The sequence below is a fragment of the Physeter macrocephalus genome, chromosome 12 (assembly GCF_002837175.3).
Source record: "Physeter macrocephalus isolate SW-GA chromosome 12, ASM283717v5, whole genome shotgun sequence".
In the NCBI taxonomy this organism is placed as follows: domain Eukaryota; kingdom Metazoa; phylum Chordata; class Mammalia; order Artiodactyla; family Physeteridae; genus Physeter; species Physeter macrocephalus.
Window position 1 is genome coordinate 15,293,607 of NC_041225.1, and position 23,808 is coordinate 15,317,414.

Sequence of the window (23,808 nt, forward strand, 5' to 3'; positions counted from 1 at the left end):
GCTTTGCATATGTCGTCTGAGTTTTTTGGTTGTTTCATGAAGGAGGGTAAATCCTATCCACTACTCCACCTTGTCCAGGACGGAAGTCCTCTCTCCTTGGCATTTAGAAAGCATAGTTCCCAGACCTCTGCTTAAGTTATGTGTTCCTCTTCCTGTGTTTTCCTTCAGTCTCTCTGGCTGATCCTTACAGATCTCCTGATTGGGGGTTACGCCAGGCTCTCTTTAGCATGTTCCCTTGATGACACTCACACCCCAGGTTCCATTTATGTCTATATGCTGACCTCTATCTTCCAGCCAGACAAGAGCCGAAGCTCCAGATCCATGTCTCCAATGGCCCACCCCGCAGAGTCCCCTTAATGTCCCATGGGCACACTACATACAACCCGTCCAACACTAAGCTCACCATCCTCCCCCCAGACTTGCTGCCTCTCCAGAACCCGTCTCCATGAATGGCACTGCCATCTACCAGGCCAGAGACCTACGAGTCGGCCTTGCACCTCCTTCCACCAAACCACCACTGCTCTCAGCTGCACCACTCTTAACCCAGACACCTTTCCTTGAGCAAAACTTCTCAAGTGCAAGTCTAACCACGGCACCCCCACCCCCACCCCGCCCGGTGAGGACCTTCCAGTGGCCTCCTGTGTGCTTAGATAAGGCTCAAACTCCTTTCTGGGGCAAATAAAGCCCTTGATGATCTGCTCCTTGATTAAGTCTTGGGCTTCTTGCCCAGAGCCTCTAGTATGTCTTTTTTTTTTCTTTTTGCGGTACGCGGGCCTCTCACTGTTGTGGCCTCTCCCGTTGCGGAGCACAGGCTCTGGACGCGCAGGCTCAGCGGCCACGGCTCACGGGCCTAGCCGCTCCGCGGCATGTGGGATCCTCCCGGACCGGGGCACGAGCCCGTGTCCCCTGCATCGGCAGGCGGACTCTCAACCACTGCGCCACCAGGGAAGCCCCCCTCGTATGTCTTTATGCCTGGAGAGCTGGACTGTAACTGTTTAATTTAAACCACCTCTCCACTAGAATGCCTGTTTTCTAACGATGGAGGTTATGCTTCCTACTACCCTGCGCACAGTCCCATGGAGTGCATAAGAAGACAGGGCTGTAAAAGGCTTTAATTTTGCTTAAGAATGCCATCTTAAGCAAAATACTTCCGGCCGCATGTTCCCCATATGTAGAATCGGCGCAATCATCACTCCTCTCTTCACTGATATGGCACAATCAGTAGACAAAAAGAGCTGTCTTTGTCAACCAGCGCGCCAGAATTTGGTGTCCACGCATTTCGCTCAACCATCAGAGCAGGGCCTGGCCCAGATGTTGGGCCCGACGCGGGCGAGGCCAGCGAGGCGCCCAGGGCGCAAAATGTCAAGAAACACCCCCTTTCGGGTTCCTGCAAGCGCACGCCGCCCCGAAAGCGAGTGCCTTCGGGCATGTGGCGTCCGGGGAATCCGGCTGGCTTCGCCAGCTTCAGGTCCGCACCGACACGCCCGCTGGAACGCGAGAGACACTACCCACCCTCGGGCGCTGGGCCCGCCCCCTCTGCGACTTGGCTTCCGGCACCGAACTAGACGCCCTGCTATTGGCCGTTGTCCCGTGACGTCACCAGGGAGCGCCCGCCTCTGCTGACGCCTTATTTAGAGGAGCCGCGCGGCGTCTCCCGCCGCAGCGTTAGAATTCCCGAAGGTTCGCGGTCTCTGGGACGTTGTACCTGTGCTCAGGCGTCCGGTGACCTTGGTCTCTGGCCCGCGAGTCCTATCCCGACAGCACAGGGCGCCAGGTAGGTTAGGTTTAGGCCAGACGGCGGGGTGCACCGGGCCTCAGCCTTCCTCTGGGCCTCCCTCTGAGGGCAGGACTGGACTCTGGTGCCCGGCCGCTCCGACCACACGGACTGGGCGGGCGGGCCCTCTTGGGCGCCCACTGAGTGCAGGGGACGGAGCTGGGCATACAGGGAAAGTGGGGGACTGGCACAGGGGCCCAGGCGAGTGGATGGTGGGACGCGGTCCCAGGTGCAAACCATTGTCTCGCCTGCGCCTTGCCGCTCCATGTCCCTGCCTCTTTGCTTAGGGACCCTTTTCCAGAGTTGGATTGAGCTCAGGCTCTGCGGCACAGTGGTTCCCGCAGGAGCAGCGGGGCCACTTTCGGGTACCTCGTCAGGTGACTTCACCTCCTTCAGCCTCAGTGCCCCTTCTGTAAAATGAGGCACTCAGCCTGAGGGGATTGCTAGAGGGTGGAATGAGAACCTGCAAGGGCCTGTCACGTGGGAAGGGCAGTCAGTGGGGCCTGCGGTTATCTGGGAAAGCAGTTAACCAGCCTTATCCCTGAAGCAGTAGCCAGCAGGAGATCAAGTTTCCCGGGGTATGCAGGGGGTCGCTGGGCCTCCAGAAGATTTCCTGTTGGAGGTTCCTACTTCTCACCACCACCTCTGGGCTAAAGTGTCCAACTCCTCACCTGGACTTGGATTCAAGTCCCAGTTCTTAACTGTCCTTGGGAACTTGGGCAAATCCCTTAACCTCTTCGAGCCTTAGTTTTTTCATCTGTGAAATGGGACCAACAGTCCCTGCCGTCCACAGTTGTCAAGAGAATTAAATCAGCCATTGTAGGTAGAACAAAGTAAGACCTGGCATGCAGTGGGATAATAATCTTAGTGTGTGGAGTATATGAGTGCATACACTTTAGCTTGAACAGCCCCTGACAGTGGCATGGTTGGTGCCTGTGTAACACAGGAGGGTGGGAGGTTCAGAACTCCTGGTTTTCTGGTTAAACTCATCGGCCAGCACAGCGATCAGATCATTGACCTGGATCTAATGAGTGTTTAACTGAACAAGGCAGATGGAATCATCAGAGAACCAGGAGTCTGGGATGACCTACACGTGCTTGAGCATAAAGGGCTACTTTTATTTTTTTATTTATTTATTTTTGGCTGCATTGGGTTTTCATCGCTGCACGCGGGCTTTCTCTAGTTGTGGCGAGCAGGGGCTACTCTTTGTTGCGGTGCGCGGGCTTCTCGTCGCGGCGGCTTCTCTTGTTGCGGAGCACGGGCTCTAGGCGCGCGGGCTTCAGTAGTTGTGGCACGTGGGCTCAGTAGTTGTGGTCCGCAGGCCCTAGAGCAGAGGCTCAGTAGTTGTGGCGCACGGGCTTAGTTGCTCCGCGGCATGTGGGATCTTCCCGGACCAGGGCTCGAACCCGTGTCCCCTGCATTGGCAGGCGGATTCTTAACCGCTGCGCCACCAGGGAATCCCTAAAGGGGTACTTTTAAAGGTAAGGAACCATGAAGAGGAGGGGCTGTCAGGGTGGAGGCCAGACTCGGAAACAAAAGAAGAGAATGGGGTTTGTCTTTGCGTGGAGCCTAGAACTCAAAATGGGACCTGAGCCTTGTTGATACTTTCTAAGTGATTTGAGGAGCGAAGGCACAGCCACCCCTCCTGAGGCTGACAATCACCAAGCTTTCCCAAGTAGTGAAAAGTCAAGCCCCTGCTTGTGGCATTTGATCATTGAACAGAGAGCAGCTGAGAGCCTTCTGTGTGGCAGGCACAGTGCTAGGCACTATGGACCCGGCAGCAAAAGAGATAGTTGTGGCCCCAGAACCCAGAGGGGAGACGGCCCCGTGATGCCCGTCAGGCGTAGACCCCGCCCTCTCTCTGCAGCCTCTTTCCTAGGGCAGCCTGTACTCCAGCACAGGAGCCACTAAATAATTACTGCCTGGAGAGGCACGGGGGGCTGCTCCTAAAAGGCTGCCACAGCCTGGAAGGGGTTCTGGCTTGGTCATGTGAGCAGTGGAAAGCATTTTAAGTAGGAGGGTAACAGGATCAAATTGGCATTTAAAAAACTACCTGTGGCAGCTGTGAAGCCAGTTTCATCTGTGAGCTCTTGCTCATGCTGGGCCCCACTCTTCACTAGTTCCTAGCCCTGCTCATCTTAGCCCAGCCCACACTGCCTCAAGAAACTAGACAAAGACAGGGCCCTTGATCTACACAGCAGCAGTCCCAATTGCAGAATCCTACTTAACGGCATCCGTTGTTAACATCAGTCGCCCCTGCAGGCAGGATGGCAGGGCTGAGTGTGTCTGACCTGCATGGTCTGCCCGGTGCCCCAGTGATGCCAGCTACAGTCTAAGCTTTCAGAAGGCGCTGGTTGACAGAAGGCTGGCATCCCTGGGACCTAGCTCAGTGGCTGGCGTGAAGCAGTTGCTTCTCTAGAAATGTTTCATTTGAAACACGTGAAATAAGTGAAAACCTGGACCACTTCCTATGTGGTGAGCCAAGAATGGCTCATGGGGCAAAAGGACTTGGGCTGCAGCTTGAGGAGCTTTGGGAACCCCAGTGATGGTTTCAGACTCTCCGTGCCCTAGGACCCACTTTTTTCTCCATAGGCTCCGATGCTGGTCTCTGGTAGAAGAAGGTGGCTCACGGCTCTGCTGCAGGCTCAGCGTTGGCCCTTTCAACCCTCCAGAGACATGAGATTGGTGCAGTTCCGGGCACCCCACCTGACGGGACCTCACCTGGGCCTGGAGTCAGGGAATGGTGGAGGTGTCATCAACCTCAGCGCCTTTGACCCCACACTGCCCAAGACGATGATAGAGTTTCTGGGGCAGGGAGAGGCTGCGCTCTCAGTGGCAAAGAGGTAAATCAGCAGGCAGCAGTGCCCTGCCGCAGCTGCCCCATTCCCCCTCCCTCCTCCCACCCGCCGCCTCTTTTGCAACCCAGCCTTCGTTTCTCACCTGTTCTCTTAGTGAAGAGCCTTAGAAATCTTTTATGGCAACATCCTCAGTTTACAGAGGGGGAAACCGAGGCCCAGGGAGGATGATTGACCATCCCAAGGCCACGCACTTGGTGGTGGAGCCAGAATTCTACTTTGTCACACTGCCTTCCCTGGAGGATTAAGTTCCTGCTTGCCTGAGGGGCTAGAACCTGGGTTCCTAAGAGGCATCTTGGAACGCTCATTAGGAGAGAGGACTGCAAAGAGGTTCTTAAAGATGGTTCTTGGGTTTGGGCTAGATTAGGTAGGGGCCTCCCTGAAGCCAGGAGTCCTGTGGAATCTGGTCTAAAGGTGTTGATCAACAGTAAATTAAAAACCACTTTGAGGGGACTTCCCTGGTGGTCCAGTGGTTAAGACTCCACGCTTCCACCGCAGTGGGGGAGGGTTTGATCCCTGGTCGGGGACCTAAGAGCCCGCATGCCGCGTGGTGTGGCAAAAAAAAACCCCAAAACAAAAAATCACTTTTCACCTATTTAACTGCCAAAAAATACAGATGTTTGACAGCATACAGTGTTGGTAACAGTATTTTTCCCTTACTTTCATATTCTCGCAAGATGAGAAACTACTTCTGTGTCCCTCATTAGAGAATTGGGTGTATCTCTACTGTGCAGTAATAGGCAGCCATACGAAAACGAGGAAGCTGTATACTGTTATGGTGAGATCTCTAAAATATATATATATTTTAAAGGTATATATAATTGTGCTATCATTTGCATAAAAAAAGATGGGAAAAGAGTATACATAGAGTGGCTGTGAAGAGCTACGCAGGACACAGTGGTTGTCTCCAGGGCTGGAGCAGGGTGACTAGGAGAAGGTGTAGAAGAGAGACCTTTCCATTATTCCCATTTGCACCTTTTGAATTCTCCTACATGGACATGTATTACCTAATGGGGGAGAGGAAATCAACACTGGATAAATATAAACAGTGCTCTGATATCAAAGGACAGTAACTGGGCTTGATTTTCCTGCTGACTCTGATGGTTGATCTAGCAAATACATTTTAAAAACTTGTAGCTGCTGCAGGATCTCCCCAGAGTGCCCCTCTCTCCTGCTCTGGTCTCTGCAGAGCCCTGGCTGCCCAGTTGCCAGTCCTACCACGGTCAGAAGTGACATTCCTGGCCCCAGTTACACGGCCAGACAAGGTGGTGTGCGTGGGCCTGAACTACGTGGACCACTGCAAAGAGCAGAACGTGCCCGTGCCCAAGGAGCCCATCATCTTCAGCAAGTTTGCCAGCTCCATCGTGGGGCCCTACGACGAGGTCGTCCTCCCTCCTGAGAGCCAGGTTGGTGCCTCCCCACTGTCCCCCCGAGTCACTGGGGCCCATCACACAGGCGCTCAGGCTCCGGCCTAAAGGAACCACCTGTTGCTCATTAGTGCATTAAACAGAAACTCCAGGGGATTATACAGTAATAAGACTGCTCTCGGGGGTGGGGGGGGGGAGTTAATTTATATCTTTTCCTGATTACAAAAGTAGTATACTTGCATTATAGAAAATTAATAAAATACAGATAAACATAAAGAAAAGTCACCCATGTTCCCACTGCCCAGGGCTTGCAACATTTATGTTTTACTGTATATCTTCCCAGTGTTTTTCTATTTATACTGTTCATATGCCTACCATTTACTTAAGTCTCCAGCAAGAACATTTTTCATGCCATTAAATATTCTCCCCTGACATCTTTTAGGTTACTGCTTAGTTTTCTGTTGTATCAATGGCCGTAATTTATTCAGTAGTCCTCATATTGCCAGATAGCTTGTTTCCAGTTTTCAGCTTTTATAAGTAGTGTTGCAGTGAACCTCCTTATAGAAAAGACTTCACACATCCATGAATGTGTGATTATTTCCTTTGAATAAACTCTTAGAATTTGAATGTCTTTGTCAGAGTGTAGGCAGGGTTTCAAAAATCAGCCAAAGTTACCTTAAGAAAAGTTGCAAAAGCAATTTACATGTCTACCAGCAGTGTATGTACCCTTACTAATACCTTCAAATTTTTAGTTTAGGAATATTTTGGAAATTACAGGAAAGTTGAAAAAAAGCACAGTGACTCCCACAGACTCTTCACCTGGATTCACTGTGAACATTCTGCCGTATTTGCTTTTCCTCGCCCTCCCTCGTCCTCTCCTTCCCTCATGTCCCACAGACACACACACACTTTTTTTGAAAGTAAGTTATAGACATTAAGACAGTTCACTCATAGAAACTTCAACATGCATCTCCTAAGAATAAGGACAATGTCCTACATGACCATAATACCATTATCACAACTAAGAAAGTTAACATGAGTAATGTCTAATATACAGTCCAATTGGGAATATTCCCAATTGCCCCCGAAGATGTCTTTTAATTTGGGTCCTGTTTTGTTTTTTGGTTTTGGTCCAAGAGCAGTCGAGGTCATACATTGTATTTGGTTATGTCTCTTTAGTGCCTTTTATCTAGAACAGGGATTCACAGACTTTTTCTCAAAGGGCCAGTTAGTAAGTATTAGGCTCTGAGTGCCAAATAGTGTCTTTTGCAACAGTTCAGCTTTGCCGTTGCGAAGTATGAAAGCTGCATAGCTGATACGTGAATGAATGAATATGGCTGTGTTCCAGGAAAATTTTGTCTACAGTAACAGACAGCAAACAAGCAAGGATCTGGTCTGTGGGCCATAGCTTGCCGACCCCTGATCTCAAGCAGTTTTTCCCCCTGCCCTTTTTTACCTTTTTTTTTTTTCCCCCAGAACGCGGGCCTCTCACTGTTGTGGCCTCTCCCGTTGCGGAGCACAGGCTCCAGACCCGCAGGCCCAGCGGCCATGGCTCACGGGCCCAGCCGCTCCGCGGCATGTGGGATCCCCCCGGACCGGGGCACGAACCCGCGTCCCCTGCATCGGCAGGCGGACTCTCGACCACTGCGCCACCAGGGAAGCCCCAGGTTAAACATTTTTGTCAAGTTCTACACAGGTGTCTTAACCTGTTCAGGCTGCTATTACAAAATACCACAGAATGGATGGCTTATAAACGAGGCATTTAATTCTCACAGTTCTGGAGTCGAGGAAGTCCAAGATCAAGGTGCCAACAGATTTGGTGCCTGGTGAGGGCCCACTTCCTGGTCCATAGACGACTGTGTCTTCACTATGTCCTCACGTGGTAGAAGGGAGCTCTCTGGGATCTCTTTTTATCAGGGCACTAATCCTCTTCATGGAGGCTCTACCCTCACGACCTAATCACCTCTCAAAGGTCTCACCTCCTAATACCATCACCTTGGGGGTTAGGTTTCAGTATATGAATTGGGGGGTGGGGGGATGGGACACAAACATTCAGTCTGTAGCAACAGGTGTGTACTCGTATTGCATCCCACTGGGAGACTTGTCGGGCCCTAAAGTTTGATCCCTTGGTTTACTTGATGCTCACATGACCTCTGCATTGTAAAAGTACATTTCACTGTGGTAATTAGTAAACAATCTGCAGGGTAGACATTGAAACCATGTGACTGACTATCTTATTGCCTCAGTTTTTCATCCAGGGATCATCTGGTCATCCTTACCTGAATCCATTATTGCAGTAAGGGTTAGAAAAAGGTGATTTTTTTCTGTCTGTGTACTTTTATGAGTTGGTAACTCTGAAGAAACACTGCTTCCCTCCTTTTTTTTTAAACCCATGTCCCTTTAGTATCACTGTAAATTCCTGATTTTTAGTTTTATTCACTGTCATAGTCCATCGTTTACATTCTTTTTGATACTCAGGGGGTCTCAATTTGGCCAATGAGGGCCTTCAAGATGGCCCCCATCTATATCACTTTCTGAGTACTTCCTTGCTATGGCCAAGCTATTGCAGGCTCATCTTGTACTCTCTGTCTCAGACTTGGAATTAGCCATTTCCCCAAGGAACCCAGTTCTTTTTTGTGTTTCTGGTTGTTACTGTTAGAAAGAGCAGTCAGTTTGAAAGGCTAAATTGTTATCTATTTTATGGGGCACTTCGTGGTTTATGGAAAGGGCTGAGCATGTTTTCCTTTTTGTGGCCATGTATATGTATTTCTTTTTGTGAATTGCTTATTCAAGCCTTTGGCCCACATTTATTTTGGCATGTTGATCTTTTTCTTGTTATTATTTGAGTTAGTGCGTTAAAGCATTTAGAGTAGTGCCTGGCACACAGTAGGGTTAGCTGTTGTTACTTGGTGTTCATCGTTTTCTGGAAGTATCAAGAGTGACTCTTAAACGCCCTCCCCGGACAAACGCTGTGTTGCTCTTCCGCAGTCGCTCGGAGAGCTCTGCCTGCCTCTAGGGGTGCTGCCTGCCACTGCCCAGTTGATGGGTCTGCATGTGATAACCTCCCCTGCTGTTCGCTCCACTCTGGCTTGAGGTCTTACAAATGGGGGCAGGCAGCCAACCCCACTGTTAAGAGGCCCTGGCCCTGAGGCAGTGTGTAGCCCCTCGGCAGAGGAGCGGGGCCCAGAGCCAGGCAGCTCACTGCTCCTTTCCCGCTCTACAGGAGGTGGACTGGGAGGTGGAGCTGGCCGTGGTCATTGGAAAGACAGGCAAGCACATCAAGGTGAGGTGGAAAGGGCAGTGCCGTCTGTCCCTGGCATTGGGAGGTGGTTGGCATCTACCTGCTCCTGACCCTGCCTTGCCTCTCATCCACCACCTCTGGCCACTAACGTGGGACCAAGGCTTTGAGATCCTTTGTTACAGGGGTTCGTGTCATCATGATTTAACCTCCAATCTGGCCAAACCCCTTGCCCCCCATAGGCCACAGATGCCCCGGCCCATGTGGCTGGCTTCACTGTGGCACATGACGTGAGTGCTCGCGACTGGCAAATGAGACGCAATGGAAAGCAGTGGCTGCTGGGAAAAACCTTTGACACCTTCTGCCCCCTGGGCCCTGCCTTGGTGACCAAGGACAGTGTAGCAGGTAGGTCTCTGACAGCCCACTTGGTGACTCCTCTTGCTCTCAGATACGTCACTGAAGAGAAAGCAGCTTTCCAGGAAATGGGAGTGAGGAGTATGGCTCCACGTAGGCGCCCTATCCCCAGCTGCCCTTTCGTTGATTGCTTATGTTAGAGCAAATCTCTCAACGTGGGCCTGAGTTCTCCAGTGGGCGTCACCCTGTCCCCTCACCCCATAGAGAGCCACAGTTGCAGAGGTGGTGAATCTGCATTCATGACGTGAATAAGGAAGCACAGTGCTCTCAGGATGGGTGGGTCAGGCTTCCTCTAGCGGCCCCCATCTGGGAGAGTCTTTAAGTTGGAAAGAAGCAGAGCTGGCCTTTGAACATCACAGAGAACGGCTGTTCCAGAGCCCCCTGCACCTTCACCGCGCCCTTGCTGCTTGTAGCTGCTGCTGCCTGCCTGCACAGTGGCTGGGTGAGGTCCTGTGAGGGCCAGGAAGAGAGACGGTGCTTCAGAGGACAGAGCACAGCCATCTGGGTGGGGCCATGTCCATGCAGTTCAGCCTCACGCCACCCCGTGCAGTCAGTCATCAGAGAAGTTAAATGGTGACCCCTGGGCAGGGGGTGTTTGTGAACGTGTAAAACACCGAAAAGTTAAAAGTACTGTCTACTCGGGACAGTATTACAGGTAAGCCTTCAGGTGCAGGAGTCTTCACTGCGCCAGCTTGTGCTGCTACCCTGTTGCTTTATAGATGCGAAGTCAGCCTCTGCTGTGGGTAGACATCTGTTTCTTAAGGCAGAAACGGCCATTTTCCTCTCCCCCTTGAGTCTGGAACACCCCCTCCTTAACCCACCCAAGGGACCACTGGCAGGCACTCTGCTCTGTGGTGGGTACAGGGAGGCCCGAGGAGGCCAGTGTCCACGCCCAGTTCCAGGGCAGGCAGTGCCAGGAGCAAGCACAGGGAGCCCAGCAGACACCCCTCTCACCTGGCGAGTCCCAAGGCCTCCCTGTGCCTTCATTTTCTAGCTGACCATTGGGAGGGGTTTGAGGGAAAGAAGGGAGAACCCCAAAGTGTTGTTTTTTGCATTTCAGATCCACACAACTTAAAGATCTGCTGCCGAGTGAATGGGGAGGTGGTCCAGAGTAGCAACACCAACCAGATGGTGTTTAAGACAGAAGAGCTAATAGCCTGGGTCTCCCAGTAAGTGGGATGGAGCCCTGCCCCCAAACACCCACCTGGAGGCTAAACCGAGCGCTCCATGGCAGGCTGTAGCCACCTTGGCCCCTGGTCTCACCTGGCCCTTCTGCCCTAGGTTCGTCACTCTTTTCCCAGGGGACGTCATCCTGACTGGGACCCCCCCGGGTGTTGGTGTATTCAGAAAACCTCCTGTCTTTCTCAAGGTAGGTTGGCTAAACGAGGAAAGGAAGGCCTGGCGGGGTGGGCTGAGACTTGAGAAATCCAGGCCTGGGTATGTGCCACACCAGAGGACTGACAGCCTCACGGCCCACTCTGTTGCAGAAGGGCGATGAAGTCCAGTGTGAGATCGAAGGACTAGGTGTCATCGTCAACAAGGTGGTGTGACGGCCTCTACTGCGGGCTGTGGACTTACGACGAGGTGGGGGCATCCGTTCCCACTGAGCGCAGCACAGGGAGAGGCCCAGTGCCAGCCTGCCTGAGTAGCTCCCCTTCCAGGTAGATGGGGAGGAGATGGCGCTCTCCTCCTCAATAAACTTCTTGGTGGCTTCCTTTAGGATTTGTTTCAAGGAGTGAGATAGGGCATTCTCACACAGTGGGGAAGGAAAGAGCAAATACAAAAAGACAAACAGACACTGCTGAGCTTGGGAAAAGAGGGCTCATCTAGTCCTCTCGTTTATCACACCAAAGGATGCAGAAAGCAAGAGGTGGCAGGGGCAGTCAGCCCTCAAAGATCTTATGGTCCAGCTAAGGGTCTGCAGCTCCCCCCTGGCCTTCTGGCCCCAGGGCACAGTTGTGTTCTGGGGCTGGGAAGTCTCAACACTGGCTCCTCCTCATAGTTCTAGCTACAGATGAACTGCCGGATGAACTGTTCCAGCTTTTCCTGATTGTCCCGGCTGGCAAAGGTGGGGGACAGGTGGAGCATGGGGCCTGCAGGGCTGGGCGTCTGCTGCAGCACCTGGGCCACAGAAAAGGGCTCTGAGCGTCCACCACGGGGGCTGTGCCCCTCCCCCGGAAAACTGCAGTGAGACCTGTGGCCCCGTAAGCCTCAGTGTTTGTTTGAGGGCAAACGCTGCCTCTCAAAACACCCCCAGCCCCCCCGCCGGGAGTCGAATGAGCCAGGGGTTGGGAGACTAAGAGGGGCAGGGAAACTGTCCTACAACAACTACTGTCACCACAAGTATTCGTGGGAGACCCTGGGTAAATCCCAGGGTGGGTACAGCTGGGCTCCCCCGAGCAGCTCTTTCAGGGTATGGGAGTGGGAGGCAGGGGGACAGGAGGGCGGAGAGACTGGCCCCTCTCACCCCCAGGTCTCTGAAGGTCCAGACGGCGCTGATGGCGAGATTTGGGTCCACACACTCTGGAGGAAAGAGAAGTGAAGGCTATGGAAGGGAGCCCCAAGGGCCCAGCTCCTCTCCTGCTCTTGTCTAAGGAAGGGACAAGCGAAGGATAGGGCTCAAGCCGGACCCAAAGGCCTTCTCTGTACTCCTCAGCCGGCCTTCCGGGAGTTGGGCTTTCCCTGCCCACTAGGGGGAGGCAGCCACCAGCAAAACTTCCCCACCTCCCAGGGCCTGGGCTGGCTGCTCGGGACTCACCGAAGAACCCTTCCTCCTGGGCAGTGGCCTCTAAGAACCGGAACAGCTGCTCCGCGTAGCCCGACTCTGGGGGAGAGAGAGGTCTGAGGCCTGGGGCCCCACGCAGGCAGGGCTCCCGCCCTGAGCGCTCAGCCTCTCCCCAGGACGGTCGCGCGGGCCTCACCGGTATCTGGCAGCTGGCCCTGGTGGAGGAAGGTGGCAGCCTGCGCAAAAGCCTCGAGCAGCGGGCTGAGCAGGCGGCAGAGGAAGAGGAAGAAGTCAGGGCAGCGTGACTGCTGGCTGAGCTGCAGGGGGACAGGCCGGGTGAGGGCAGCTTCCACGGCCTCCCCGCGGCCCCCTCCCCGATGGCTCCTCCCAGCGCACCCTGAAGCGCCGGCCCTCAGCCTCCTCGAAGTCGTCGCTGTCACTGTCGGTAAAGTCCCCACTTGGTTTCCACAGCAGTTTCGCGCTCAAACGCCGCCGCCCGGTGTCGCAGGCTGGCCGGGAGCCTGGGGTCTGGGGGCCGCGGGAGCCATTGGTCCCCGTCAGGCTGGCCAAGGTTCAGCCCCGAGGCCCCCAGACCGGCGCACGGCCAGCCAGGGAGGTGAAACCAGCACACCCAGACCTGGGGAGCCTGGGAGGATGCCCCAGGCCACACCAGACCATCACAGCCGCGCTGCGGAGCCAACTTGCGAGGTGAGAAGAAGTGGGCACCCACCCTCAGGGGCCACAGCCCCTGTGGACAAGAAATGTGGAGGGCGGGGCTTATGCAGAAACCCTAGGTGCATGTGTCCAATCCTGTCACTATAGCTACACACGGGCCCAGGGCAGATGCGGTCTGACAAGTCCCAGGGCGGAGAGTGGCGAGGCGGGAACCAGGTTTCTCTCTCTGCTAGGCCAGGGGCTGTACGCACACACGCCCCCCCCCCGCCCCACACACACACCCCCCACACCCACGCCAGAGGAGGAGCCTGGGCTGCTGTCACCCGGGGCGGGAGGCCGAAGGAGGCCAGACCCCAGGCAGGGGCTCTGTCTCCAGCTGCCCTTCCTACCTCCTCGGCAACTAGGAGCCCGCACTGGATGAGACGGTCCAGCACCTCCTGGCAGTAGCAGTAGGAAGACTGGCAGGGCTGGGGAGAAAGAGGCATCCGCGTGGCCTCAGGAGAGCCAGGCAGGGGCCTGGCCAGAGACAGAGACCAGACCTCCTGGCGCAGGACATCTTAGGGTCAGGCTCGGGCAAGCGTGGGCCCCCTCCCACAGCCAGGGGGGCCCGGGACTCAGCTGGGCTGGTGGGAGAGGCCTGACCCGCGGCAGCAGCAGGTCCTGCGGCAGCAAGAGCATCAGCAGCAGGATCTGGTGGTACAGCTGGTTCTGGCTCAGCAGCTCGATGCCCTGCAGCTCCCAGGGTGCCTCAGGCGGCACCCTGCCCGCCAGCAGCCCCCGCACGGCACAGGCTGGGGGAGGAGGGGCCGGACGTGAGGAAGGAAGCCATTCCCCTCACCCCTACACACATCCCACCCCTCCCAGGCCCCGGGGACTCACCACCCACGGCCTCGCTCAGGAAGGCGGGCAGCAGCTCGGAGCTCAGGCGTGCCAGGTGCGTGAGGCCTGGGCCAGGCCGCAGAACCACCAGCAAGTCCCCCTGCTGGACGCGCAGCAGGGCCACGTGCGGCCGCAGCAGGCTGAGCGCGTGCTGCACCAGGCCCCGCAGCTGCCCTGAGAAGCCCACGTCAAAGCCACGCAGCAGCGTCTCCTCTGTCAGCCAGGAGAACTCCCCCAGGAGCTGCGACAGGCACACGCCCTGGGTGGGCAGCGAGGGGCTCAGCGGCAGGGCCGCGCCTCCTCCCCCAGGCCCCCACCCCGCCGTGCCCTACCTGCTGGTGCTTGAAGAGCAGCAGCGTTGCCATGACGGCCGTGCTCATCACCGCCGAGCTTGCCACGCTGGCTAGGGCGGGGGGTGCAGGGATGCTGCTCAGGGGCGGAGGCCCGGCAGCCCGGCAGCCCGGCAGCCCGGCCAAGCACACCCCCATACGACTCCACCCCTGGGAAGGGGAGAGCAGGCTTGGTCCTTGGGTGCCACCCTCCCCAGTGGAGAAGTGGCATTTACCAGATACGCGTTGAGAGCCAGGCTGGGAGCTCAGGGACCGTCCCTGCCTCTTGCAGGTCTACTACCCACCAACCCCCAGTCTCTGCCACAGAAGGAAGGGACACTTGAAAAGATGGTAATAACAGTGCTGTTAAGAGCCCCCTCCGTGCCAGGCGCCGTGTCACGTCCCTTACATAACATTGTTCAGTTCAGCTAATGTCACCTCAAGAGAGTGAAGTGACGCGCCTGAGGCCGGGCTGGGCGGCCGCCTGTGTGCTCTCACTTAAGCGGCTCCATCGTGTTCTCCCTGACTGACCCCCCGCCACCTCGGGCAGGGGAAGGTGTTCCACTCTTCTTCACATGTCCCCAGTGGGCCACGCAAGAGGGGGCAGTGCAGAAACCCACCTGGAAAGGAGGGCCCTGACGACTGGCCAGCCCTGAGAACACTGTTCAGGAGCCTCCCTCAAAGGCCAGACCGAGGTTCCCCTCACCGTTCAGGACGTGACGGCTCAGCCTCCTGACCAACAGCTGGTCCTCTTCCTTGAGGGCCACGAGGGGCCCAGTTACTGGGGTCCACTCCTGCTCCTTCTCAGTGTCGGGGACGACGGTACTGGGATAGAGACACAGATCACAAGATGAAGGGACCAAACCTAAAAACAATCATGGGGGAGCCCAGAGCTTTCTCAAAGGTGAGGGTGTTTCCCATCCCCAAAAGAGGTGGCTTGCATAACCCTAGTCCTTTCCAGGCCTGTGTGCCATAACCCACACTCAACTTACAGGCAAGGAGGGGTGCCTGGCATGGTTTGAGATGACCCAAAGTTATTTGGTGGGGGAAGGCTGGAGCTGGTGATGGGTTTGTGGTTCTGGGAGGAGAGGGTGCCAGCTCACGAGCTAGGGCCTAAGAGCTGCCTGCCTTGCCCCTGAGGCCCTCATCTTCCTCTGCCCTTACCACTGGCCCAGCACAATGGGCTGCAGCAGCTGCTCCAGGGTCTGCCTGCTGCCCCAGCAGCTTCTGGCGTTGGTGGTGTATTCCTGCCCAGGACAAGGCTCTTAGGTGGTCTGCCCTGGCCCACCAGGAAACCTGCATACAGCCCATCTGAAGTAGGTAACGCTACCCCTGAAGTGGTCTTGAGGGCCGGGCTGCCAGAAGCCCTAGGACAGACCCCAGGTACTCCCAGCCCTGCCCAATGGGGTCCATACGTGCAGGGAGAAGGGCTGGGCCAGATGCACACGGACGCAGGCTCGGCGGCTGCAGCCCCAGCCTCGCAGGCTCCGCAGGACAGCCAGAGCTCCGGTCCACAGCCCCAGTGGGGCCGAGGCCTGCAGGGAGAAAGGGGCTGGGGGAGCCGGCTTGCCTGGGGCGTGCTCTCTGCTCAGATTCATCTTGGGCCCAAACTGCTATAGGACCATGACCTCTCCAAGCTCATTTTCTCACCTGTGAAACAGGAGAAATCCCTCCCCAGCAAGGTCTTTTGAGTATGAAATGAGAGGATGACTGTAACAGCCTTAGCACGTGCCACAGGATAATGACCGTAGGGCTGAAATTCCTTTGCCCTCCCCGCTTAGCCAAGCCCTGAGGGGAACTCAGCCACAGACACAATACTGTGCCTCCTCTCTGGAGACGGTGTCCACCTGGGTACCCAGGGCAGGAGGGTCTCACGTGGTATGTGTCACGGGGTGCATCTGGAACCAGGTCGTAGGTGATGGCCACTGGCACCAGCGTAGCATCTGGGACGATGCCCGCCCGGACCGCCTGCACCACCAGTCCCAGCCAGGTCTGACCCAGGGCCGACAGCCGAGGCCCCGGAACCCCAGGGGGCTCCTCCAGGAAGATGAGCAGGGGCTGCCCGCTGACCAGCAGCTGCTCCACAGCCTGGGAGTGAGTGGGGGGAGGCAGGGATCAAAGCCAGAACAGCAACAGGCCCCCGTACCCTGGCCCGGCCCCATAAACAACCACTGGCACAGCACTCACCGCATAGACTACAGCCCTTGCAAGGGCCCCCTCAGAGCTGTCCAGGGAGAGGCTGGCCTCTGGGGGCAGGAAAAGCCCCCCAAGTTTCTTCAGCAGAGCTCTGTGGGGCACAGGGCAGATGAGGAAAGGCGCTCAGGAGACGGGACCAGGCAGGAGGCTAGTGAGAGCCTTGGTCCACAAAGGGCCAGCCTGGGTCCTGCCTGAACACTCTGAGGCCAGGCATGGCCCTAGAGCCCAGAGCTAACCCTCCATCTGAGCCCCACAGGCTGGGGTGGCACAAAGTTGAGAGCAGAGGGGCCAGGAAGAGGGCCTCCGGGCAGCTGCTGCCAGAATACCGCCTGACATCCCCACACACCCCTGTCCCGGCCTGGGGACCTCTCCCTTGTACGTCTAAGGGCACAAGACGTTTACCTGAGGATGGGGGAACAGGTGCGGGGATCCCAAGCCACACGGAGCACGCCCAGGCCCTGGGAGAGCAGCGCAAAGGGCAGTAGGATCCCATCCAGGAGTGACTTGTGGGTAGAGAGGAGGACGAGCGGCGAGCCCTGCTCCAGGGAGAGCCAAAGGGAAGTGCCAATCCGCCCCCACCCTGAAGATGCAGGGAGCCGAACCCTAGCGCCTCCAGACCCAGGGCAGCCCCGGAGGGAGGGAGGGAGGGAGGGAGGGAGGGAGGGAGGGTTCAGCTGAGCAGTTCTTCCTCGGAGCACATCTCCCAAAGGCAGAGGAGCTCTGTCAACAGCTTTTAAGGTAATGCATTGACGTAATGGTTGTTAAGACCATGATGAAAAGCCGTTAGAGGAAACCTCGTGGGAGCAGGACCGTGAGACACAAAGAGAAGGTCCTCAGAGAGCACTGGATTCTTCCCACCAGCTGATGGGGCTGGTCCCGACTCAGGGCTTGGCCTGGCCTCTGCTCCTCTGTCCCCGCCATCCCATCCCCGTCCCAATGGAAGGTGGGCCTTACTGCCTGGGCAGCCTTGTGGACCATCTTCATCTGGCCCTTGTGCAGCTGTACGTTCAGGAAGAGGCAGTTCAGGATCCGCAGCAGTGCCCAGCTGAACAGCCTAGAGAGCAGCGCCCAGTCTGAGGCGTGGCAGGGCGCGGCCCACGAGGCAGCCCAGAGGGCCAGCCACAACTCCTCTACAGTGGGCACTACTACTGTCCCCACTTTAGAAAAGAGGAAAGTGAGGTTCAGAGGGGTCACAGAAGCTGCTGGATAAGAGAGAAAACTAAAAAGTGCGGGTGCTGGGACGAGGAGGCGGGCCTGACAGCAGAGCCTGCGCCGGCAAGGTGCTGCTGTCTCCCAAGACGACCTCATGGCGCCGCTGCCTCGTATCAGCCTCCGGGCATCTCCATGCCTCCATTTACCCCAAAGGTGACCAGAGAACCAAGACTCTCGAGGCATAACCCGGCCTTGTCTCTGCAAACTGCTGGGAAAAGTGAACTAAAAAGGGAGGAGTTAGTGATACAAGAAGGAAAGGGGATAACTGAAGGGGCAAAATCTCTGGGGAGGGGTTGTCCAGAAGGCCCAATGTGGGGACTGGCTTGAGATGAGGACAGAAGCACAGACGCAGGCAGCATGGAGATGTGCGGGACACACAGCACGTCCTCATCTGATGGCTTCTATTTCTCCATGAAGCATGAGGCGGTTGGTCAACAGTGGGTAAGTTAGAGAAGGAGCAGTCTAGATTGGAGCCTTGGAGAGTGCAGTGTGCCCCTCTGAGAATCACACTCATAAAGGAAACAGGTGCACCCAGTGTGTGTTTCTCTAGTGATATTTGGCTGCTTGGGTGCAGAGAAGGCAGATAGCCGGGTTGTGCCCAGTGACTCCTTCCCAAGGGCACTCTCATCACAAGGAGCCCTGGAAGCGAAGCTAGGCCTGGAGGGCAGGAAAGACAGGAGGGGGCTGATGGCTGGTGTAAAGGCGCTCAGGTCAAGGGACTGGAAGTCTCGAAAAAGCCAAAGAACTGTCACATGGAGGGCTGGTCGTGGGTCACCAACAACCTCTACTTCCTGTCCTTGCTCAGTTGACCTCTTAGCACTTTCAACACAGTCGAGCCTGGCCTGTGCAGCCCGGTGCCCTCTTTCCCTCAATGACTCACACATCCCCCGGCTTGAAGCATCATCTATGTGCTGAAGCTCTGCAAATACATGTTTCTGAGCTCCAGACTCATATATATAAGCAGCTGCCTCAGTGTCTCCACCAGCATGTCAGGTATCAGAAACTCTTTACGTCCAAAACACCTTTTGTGGGCCAAACTCGCTCCTCCGCAAGCCTGCCCGCTCCCCTCCAACCACAACACCAGGTGCTCAGCAGGAACCCAGCTCTCCTGCAGCCCCCCCTTCCCCCTCACTGCTCCCACTGCAACCCTCCGATCCATCAGTGAGTCCTGATAATTTCATACTGGTTTCTCCATCCGTCTTCCTAAGTTCTTCTGTCACGCCCATCCCCCATCATTACGTCTCACCTGGACTACCAAAATAGCCTCCCCAGATGATCTGTTCTCTACTCTTGACCTCAATTAATCTTGTCATTTTCTGCTTAAAACCTTTCCATTGGTTTTCACTGCACTTGGAAGTCAAATCCCAACTTCTTGTATGGCCCTGCATATCTGGTCCCTTCTACCTCTCAGTTTTGTCTCCAACAACTCTCCCTCACTTGCCAGCTTCCGACCACATCAGCTACTTGAGCAAACCTGGCCCTTTCCTGCAGCCACAGCTCATGTTCCTCCCTCTGGCAGAACTGTTCCCTCACATCCTCACCTCCCCAAGGCTGGCTCCTTTCCCCCTTTTGTGCCTGGCTTACAAGTCCCTTCCTCCCCTCCAGGTAGTCTCAGTCCTAGCCCTTGTTCCGTCCTTCCTGCAGGCGTATGTCTCTCTCCTCACTCTGACCTGTGCGTCCCTCCATTTCCCCAGAAGAGTGTCCTGCATCTAAGAGGAGCTCAGACCTATGCAGGACAGATGAGGAGGGAGCAGGCAGTGACGGCGGGATGGATGTGGGAGGGAAGAGGAGGGCCTAAGATGGAGGAACCAGCCACCTCCTGTCTCTCTCCACAGGAACCTGACCTGGGGAAAGGTGGAAGGATACAGGAGGTACTGGAGTCTAAGTCTCAACCAGGGCTTCCTGGGGTGACCCCCAAGCCCCAACTCCCAGGACAGATACACACCACCAGGCCAGCAGTGGTGAGAACGTGGGCTGGAACCTGGGGGCCGGCTCAGATCAAAGCCCCTCAAAGCCCCCTTATCCAACTGGTCCCACTAAGAAGGCAGCTGTCCTCAAAAGGTCTCACAGTGTCCAGATCAGGGGCTCACTCACACTGGTGAATATACCACCCAGCTCCCCAGGAGGGGAGCCTAGTCTTTACCCAAGCCCAGCCAATGCTCTCTCCCAAAGGGCAGAGGCCCCAGACCAAAACACCCTGCAGCACAGTTACCTGAGCAGGAAGGGGCGGGGTGGGGCCTGGATGTGGCCCAAGATGCGCTGTACCTCTCTCTTCACGTGGCTGGGCACCTGGCCTTCCCCAGCCCCTCCTGGGGCCTTCCCTGGGATGACATTCTGAACCCTGTGGTGTGGGAGGCAGTGGTGTCAGGCTGGAGCAGGCCTAAGTTCACTTCCCTCAGCCCCACAGAAGCCCCAGGGCACAGCCTCCAGTCTTCACCCTCCATCTTTAAGGAAGGGCCCCAGACCAAGCTAACACTCTAGAAACCAGCCCTTTCAATCAGCCCTGCCTACAGCCTTTGTCATCCCTTCAAGGATCCCAGAAGTACCAGCCAGACCCCAGTCCCTGCCTCCTCACCCAGTGCTTTCCACGATCTTCTGTGGGGCATCCTGGCAGGGGGGTATGTGCTGCTCCAGTGACCACAAGAAATAGGAGAGCCTCCGAACCAGCCAGCCCCGAAACCTGGGCACAGCCCCCGAGCAGGGGGTAGATCTCTCAGACGGCCCGCCCCTGACTAGGGCCCACAGAGGGCATTCCATCAGGAAGGGATCACCCTAGCCCCACGGACTGGGAACACCTGAGCTTGCCTTATCGTGGAGCAGAAAGAGGAAGCACCTGCCCATCTGTGGCCTATTCCTACCCCTCTCCCCAGTGAGTAGGGTACAGGTTCAGGGCCTGAAAGCTCACAGAAGGAACTACAGGAAAGCTCCAAGCCTGCCTGTCCCCACCTGTGGGTTTGGAGCAGAGGAAGGAAGAAAACGATACCACAAAGCAGGGCCCCAGCAGCCCTGCACCCAAGGGCCCTGCCCACCACCCTGCCCCACCCCCAGCTCTGACTACCTGGTGTTCTCCTCCTTCACCAGGATCACATTGCAGAAGCCTAGATCCATTATGCTTCTGTGGAAGAGGGACTCCTGCCCAAGAGGGGCAGGGACAGCATGTCCTTGGGGGGACCTTTGCAAACCGGCAAAGGAAAGCCCCTGCTCTGTCTTCTGTGGTCTTTGCCTGATGGACTATAGAGTTTACCAGAAGACAGGATTATAGCACAGCAGTTCCTAAAAGATGTTTGGCCCCAGATCCTGAAGCTCACTTAGGAAAGAGGGTTCCATGGTCAAAATGGAAGGGCTGCATCCTCTGTATAATCACCCTCTTGGAGAACAGCGTATTAAAGTCTCTGAGAAGTTCTCTCATCAACAGCAGAGAACATGCAGCCTAAATCCCCACCAGAACCCTGGGTCCCATCAGCACCAGCACATGGCACGGACACACAGAGGTCTTCAAGCATGTGCTGAGTGCTCACTGACTCTGAGTGGGCAGTGTCCCTAAAACTGAACAACAGGACTCATGCAGGCATAGTCAGACCCCAGCCCTCTGGCCATGCTCTACACCTCCTCTCAGGCCCCTTTACACTGCCCCACCCAACTCTCCCAGGCCTGGGAGCCAGGAGCCAGCCCCAGGCCAACAACCAACCAATACTAGTGTGCCCATTCCGTGAAAGACAGCAGAGGCAGGTGCAGGGGAGGGCTGAGGTTGGGAGACATAAAGGAAGCTGCTTCCCAAGGCCGTGGGAGCCATGGCTTCCAGAACCAAGCTTCACAAAGTAGGGCCTGGCTCTACCATCACTCACCCAGCTCCTGGGGGTGCAGGTCTGGCAGCAGCGACCCACAAAGGGGCGGTATTTCCCCAAGAATGGGGTAACAGCCTCCAGCTTCATCCCAAAACCTGAGGACCACAGGCTGGTCTGGAAAAGAGCCACAGGGAGAGATGAGAGGACTCAAAGTCCTTGGCAGAGGGAGGGAGGCTCCAGGAATGAGGGGCACAGGACAGGAGGTGGGAGGGCAGAGAGTGTTCTGGGAATAGGAAAGGCTACACTACCTCCCGACCATTCTGGCTGCTTCTCTGCTGGGTTTGGAGTCTGGCTTCCAACATGGTGTCCACGGGGTCTATAACATCTGGGAACCAGCCACCTCTGCCTCTCTCTCTCTCCAGAGGAACCTGACCTGGGGAGAGGAAGAAGGATGGAGGAGGTACTGGAATCTGGGCCACAACCAGGGGTTCTGGGAGTGAGCCCCATCCCCCCACCCCAGGACAGACAGACAACACCCAGGCCGGCAGTGGTGAGAACCAGGGCTGGAATCTGGGGGCTGGCTCAGATCAAAGCTTTCCCCCCCCAACACCCGACTGGTCCCACCAAGGAGCCAACTATCCTCAGAAGGTCTCAGAGTGCTCAGATCAGGGCTCGCTCAGGCTAACATGAAGGAGATGGTTTGTCTCACCACCCACCCCCACCCTGCCATCTCACGGCACAGATGGGCCTGTACTAGAGACTCAGCCCCTTTCTGTGCACAGGGAAGGAACAAGGCTGGACTGGCAGGAAGGAGGCGAGAGACTGCCAAAGAGGAACAGGACTATTGTCACGAGACCACCAGGTCCTGCTCAGATGGTCTTCCCCTCGGCACCAGAAGACAGCCCTTTATCCACTTAATCATTACAGCAATGTGGGCCTAGGATACTAGATGGGGGACAGGTGGGGGTCAGAACACAGAGAGATGCCACACGGATCTGTTCCCAAGGAATGGTCTTCTGGCTGGAAATAAGACAGACTTTTCCACAACTGGTATCCTCTTACATAGCACTCTCCATAGAAGACCCCACTTGGTATCTCCTCAGCCTCCTCCTTCCTACCACAATATAACATCTATCTTCCATAAGACAGCACTGAACCCCTCCCAGCCCAGAAACTGGGCCCTAAAAACCCTTCTACCCTGATCTCTCACCACGTCCCTGATGGGTAGGCTGATTAAGTTATTTACGTTATCCCTAACCCCACTACAGCACACACACCTACCTAGGAGTGCCTTCTCCCTTCCCTACCACTTCCCCAAATTCTGCCCACGGCTCTAAGTCCATGATGCCTCTGCATCATCTTCTAGGTTTTTCCTCTCTTCCTTGGTTCCCCCAGCCCAAGCTTGCCGCGCAAGAAGCCTTCTCCAGGGCTGAGACTTCATTTCTCCACATCATCTGAAAGTATCCTGAGGGCAAGAGCTGCAACTGACTCATCTCTGTATGCCCAGCAGCTTGCCCTGCCCAGAGGAGGGACCCAGGAAATGCTAGCTGACTGACTGTAACTTCCTCTCCCAGAGTTCCTCGGGGTCTCTCCTCCTCTCCCCAGTTAGCAGTTTAGAACCACAAGGCCAAAGCAGTACCAGGATCACAATTCCCCAGGGCACGGCTCTGGTAGCCTCATCCCAAACGCACTTCCTCCTTTGAAAATGTTCTCACAGCCCCAGTCACAAACACTTGGCACAGGGAGTCCCCAAGCCCAAGCTGCAATGTGAGGAGTCCTGCCTGCTTTGCAAGGAGGATGTCTGCTCCCCAGCCTCAGAACACCCCTACTCTCAAGCCTAACCCCACTAGATCCGTGCTAACCCTAAAAGACAAGGCAAGGGGTAACTCCCAGTCGCCAACCAAGTCAACTACTCAGCTCACATAATCCAGAGGTTAGTTCTGGGGTAGATCTTTCTCGCACCCAAGCCCCCCCAAATGGGGATCTCTCTATCAGTGTAGCTCTTGCCTGGACACCCCTCCCCGCAGGACATCTACAGCAGAGGCGGCAAACTGGCTGGCTGAGGGCCAAATGCAATTCACAGATGTATTTTCTTTGGCCCTGCAATATTCTAAAACACGACGAATTAACCTCAACATTCAAAACCAGAGAGCTTATTTAAAAACAACAACCACCACCACCAACAAACCGGGGTCTCCAGCGGCTGTTGTTAAAATACCCCTGCGGGGCTTCCCTGGTGGAGCAGTGGTTGAGGGTCCGCCTGCCGACGCAGGGGACGCGGGTTCGTGCCCCGGTCCGGGAGGATCCCACATGCCGCGGAGCGGCTGGGCCCGTGAGCCATGGCCGCTGGGCCTGCGCG

General features: G+C 56.0%; 2 protein-coding genes across 4 annotated transcripts; one reads left to right on the forward strand and one right to left on the reverse strand.

The window, feature by feature from the left end:
* The first annotated feature begins 1,653 nt into the window (after positions 1-1,653).
* Positions 1,654-11,384, forward strand: FAHD2A (fumarylacetoacetate hydrolase domain containing 2A). Its single transcript, XM_007118471.4, has 8 exons — positions 1,654-1,774; positions 4,367-4,617; positions 5,819-6,035; positions 9,220-9,279; positions 9,477-9,639; positions 10,709-10,817; positions 10,930-11,017; positions 11,136-11,384. The coding sequence occupies exons 2-8, from the start codon at positions 4,373-4,375 to the stop codon at positions 11,196-11,198; spliced, it is 945 nt and encodes a 314-aa protein (XP_007118533.1). The 5' UTR covers positions 1,654-1,774; positions 4,367-4,372; the 3' UTR covers positions 11,199-11,384.
* Positions 11,385-12,363: 979 nt separating this feature from the next.
* On the reverse strand, positions 12,364-21,811 carry GPAT2 (glycerol-3-phosphate acyltransferase 2, mitochondrial). 3 transcript variants are annotated; one of them, XM_024129913.2, is made up of 19 exons: positions 21,758-21,811; positions 21,510-21,623; positions 20,723-20,796; positions 20,240-20,344; positions 19,877-20,005; positions 17,407-17,506; positions 16,855-16,988; positions 16,444-16,543; positions 16,132-16,344; positions 15,672-15,791; positions 15,421-15,503; positions 14,963-15,081; positions 14,260-14,330; positions 13,928-14,186; positions 13,691-13,839; positions 13,438-13,515; positions 12,780-12,901; positions 12,570-12,690; positions 12,364-12,472 (listed from the first exon to the last, which is right to left on the reverse strand). In XM_024129913.2, the coding sequence occupies exons 1-19, from the start codon at positions 21,809-21,811 to the stop codon at positions 12,437-12,439; spliced, it is 2,181 nt and encodes a 726-aa protein (XP_023985681.1). In that variant the 3' UTR covers positions 12,364-12,436. The 3 variants fall into 3 exon arrangements, with proteins under 3 accessions (XP_023985681.1, XP_023985682.1, XP_054944873.1); XM_024129914.2 differs by lacking the exons at positions 12,570-12,690; positions 12,780-12,901 and having other exon boundaries at positions 13,928-14,168; XM_055088898.1 differs by lacking the exons at positions 12,570-12,690; positions 12,780-12,901; positions 13,438-13,515.
* Between the last annotated feature and the right edge of the window lie 1,997 nt (positions 21,812-23,808).

What these genes read in the sequence shown, in the direction of transcription:
- FAHD2A (XM_007118471.4), top strand. Translation starts at nt 4,373, where the DNA reads ATGCTGGTCTCTGGTAGAAGAAGGTGGCTCACGGCTCTGCTGCAGGCT. An exon ending in TCCTCCCTCCTGAGAGCCAG is followed by an intron (nt 6,036 to 9,219) that starts GTTGGTGCCTCC and finishes CCCGCTCTACAG; the next exon opens with GAGGTGGACTGGGAGGTGGA. An exon ending in CTAATAGCCTGGGTCTCCCA is followed by an intron (nt 10,818 to 10,929) that starts GTAAGTGGGATG and finishes CTTCTGCCCTAG; the next exon opens with GTTCGTCACTCTTTTCCCAG.
- GPAT2 (XM_024129913.2), bottom strand. Translation starts at nt 21,811, where the DNA reads ATGTTGGAAGCCAGACTCCAAACCCAGCAGAGAAGCAGCCAGAATGGT. An exon ending in AAGATCGTGGAAAGCACTGG is followed by an intron (nt 20,006 to 20,239) that starts GTGAGGAGGCAG and finishes CCCACACCACAG; the next exon opens with GGTTCAGAATGTCATCCCAG. An exon ending in TGCTCTTCAAGCACCAGCAG is followed by an intron (nt 14,187 to 14,259) that starts GTAGGGCACGGC and finishes CTGCCCACCCAG; the next exon opens with GGCGTGTGCCTGTCGCAGCT.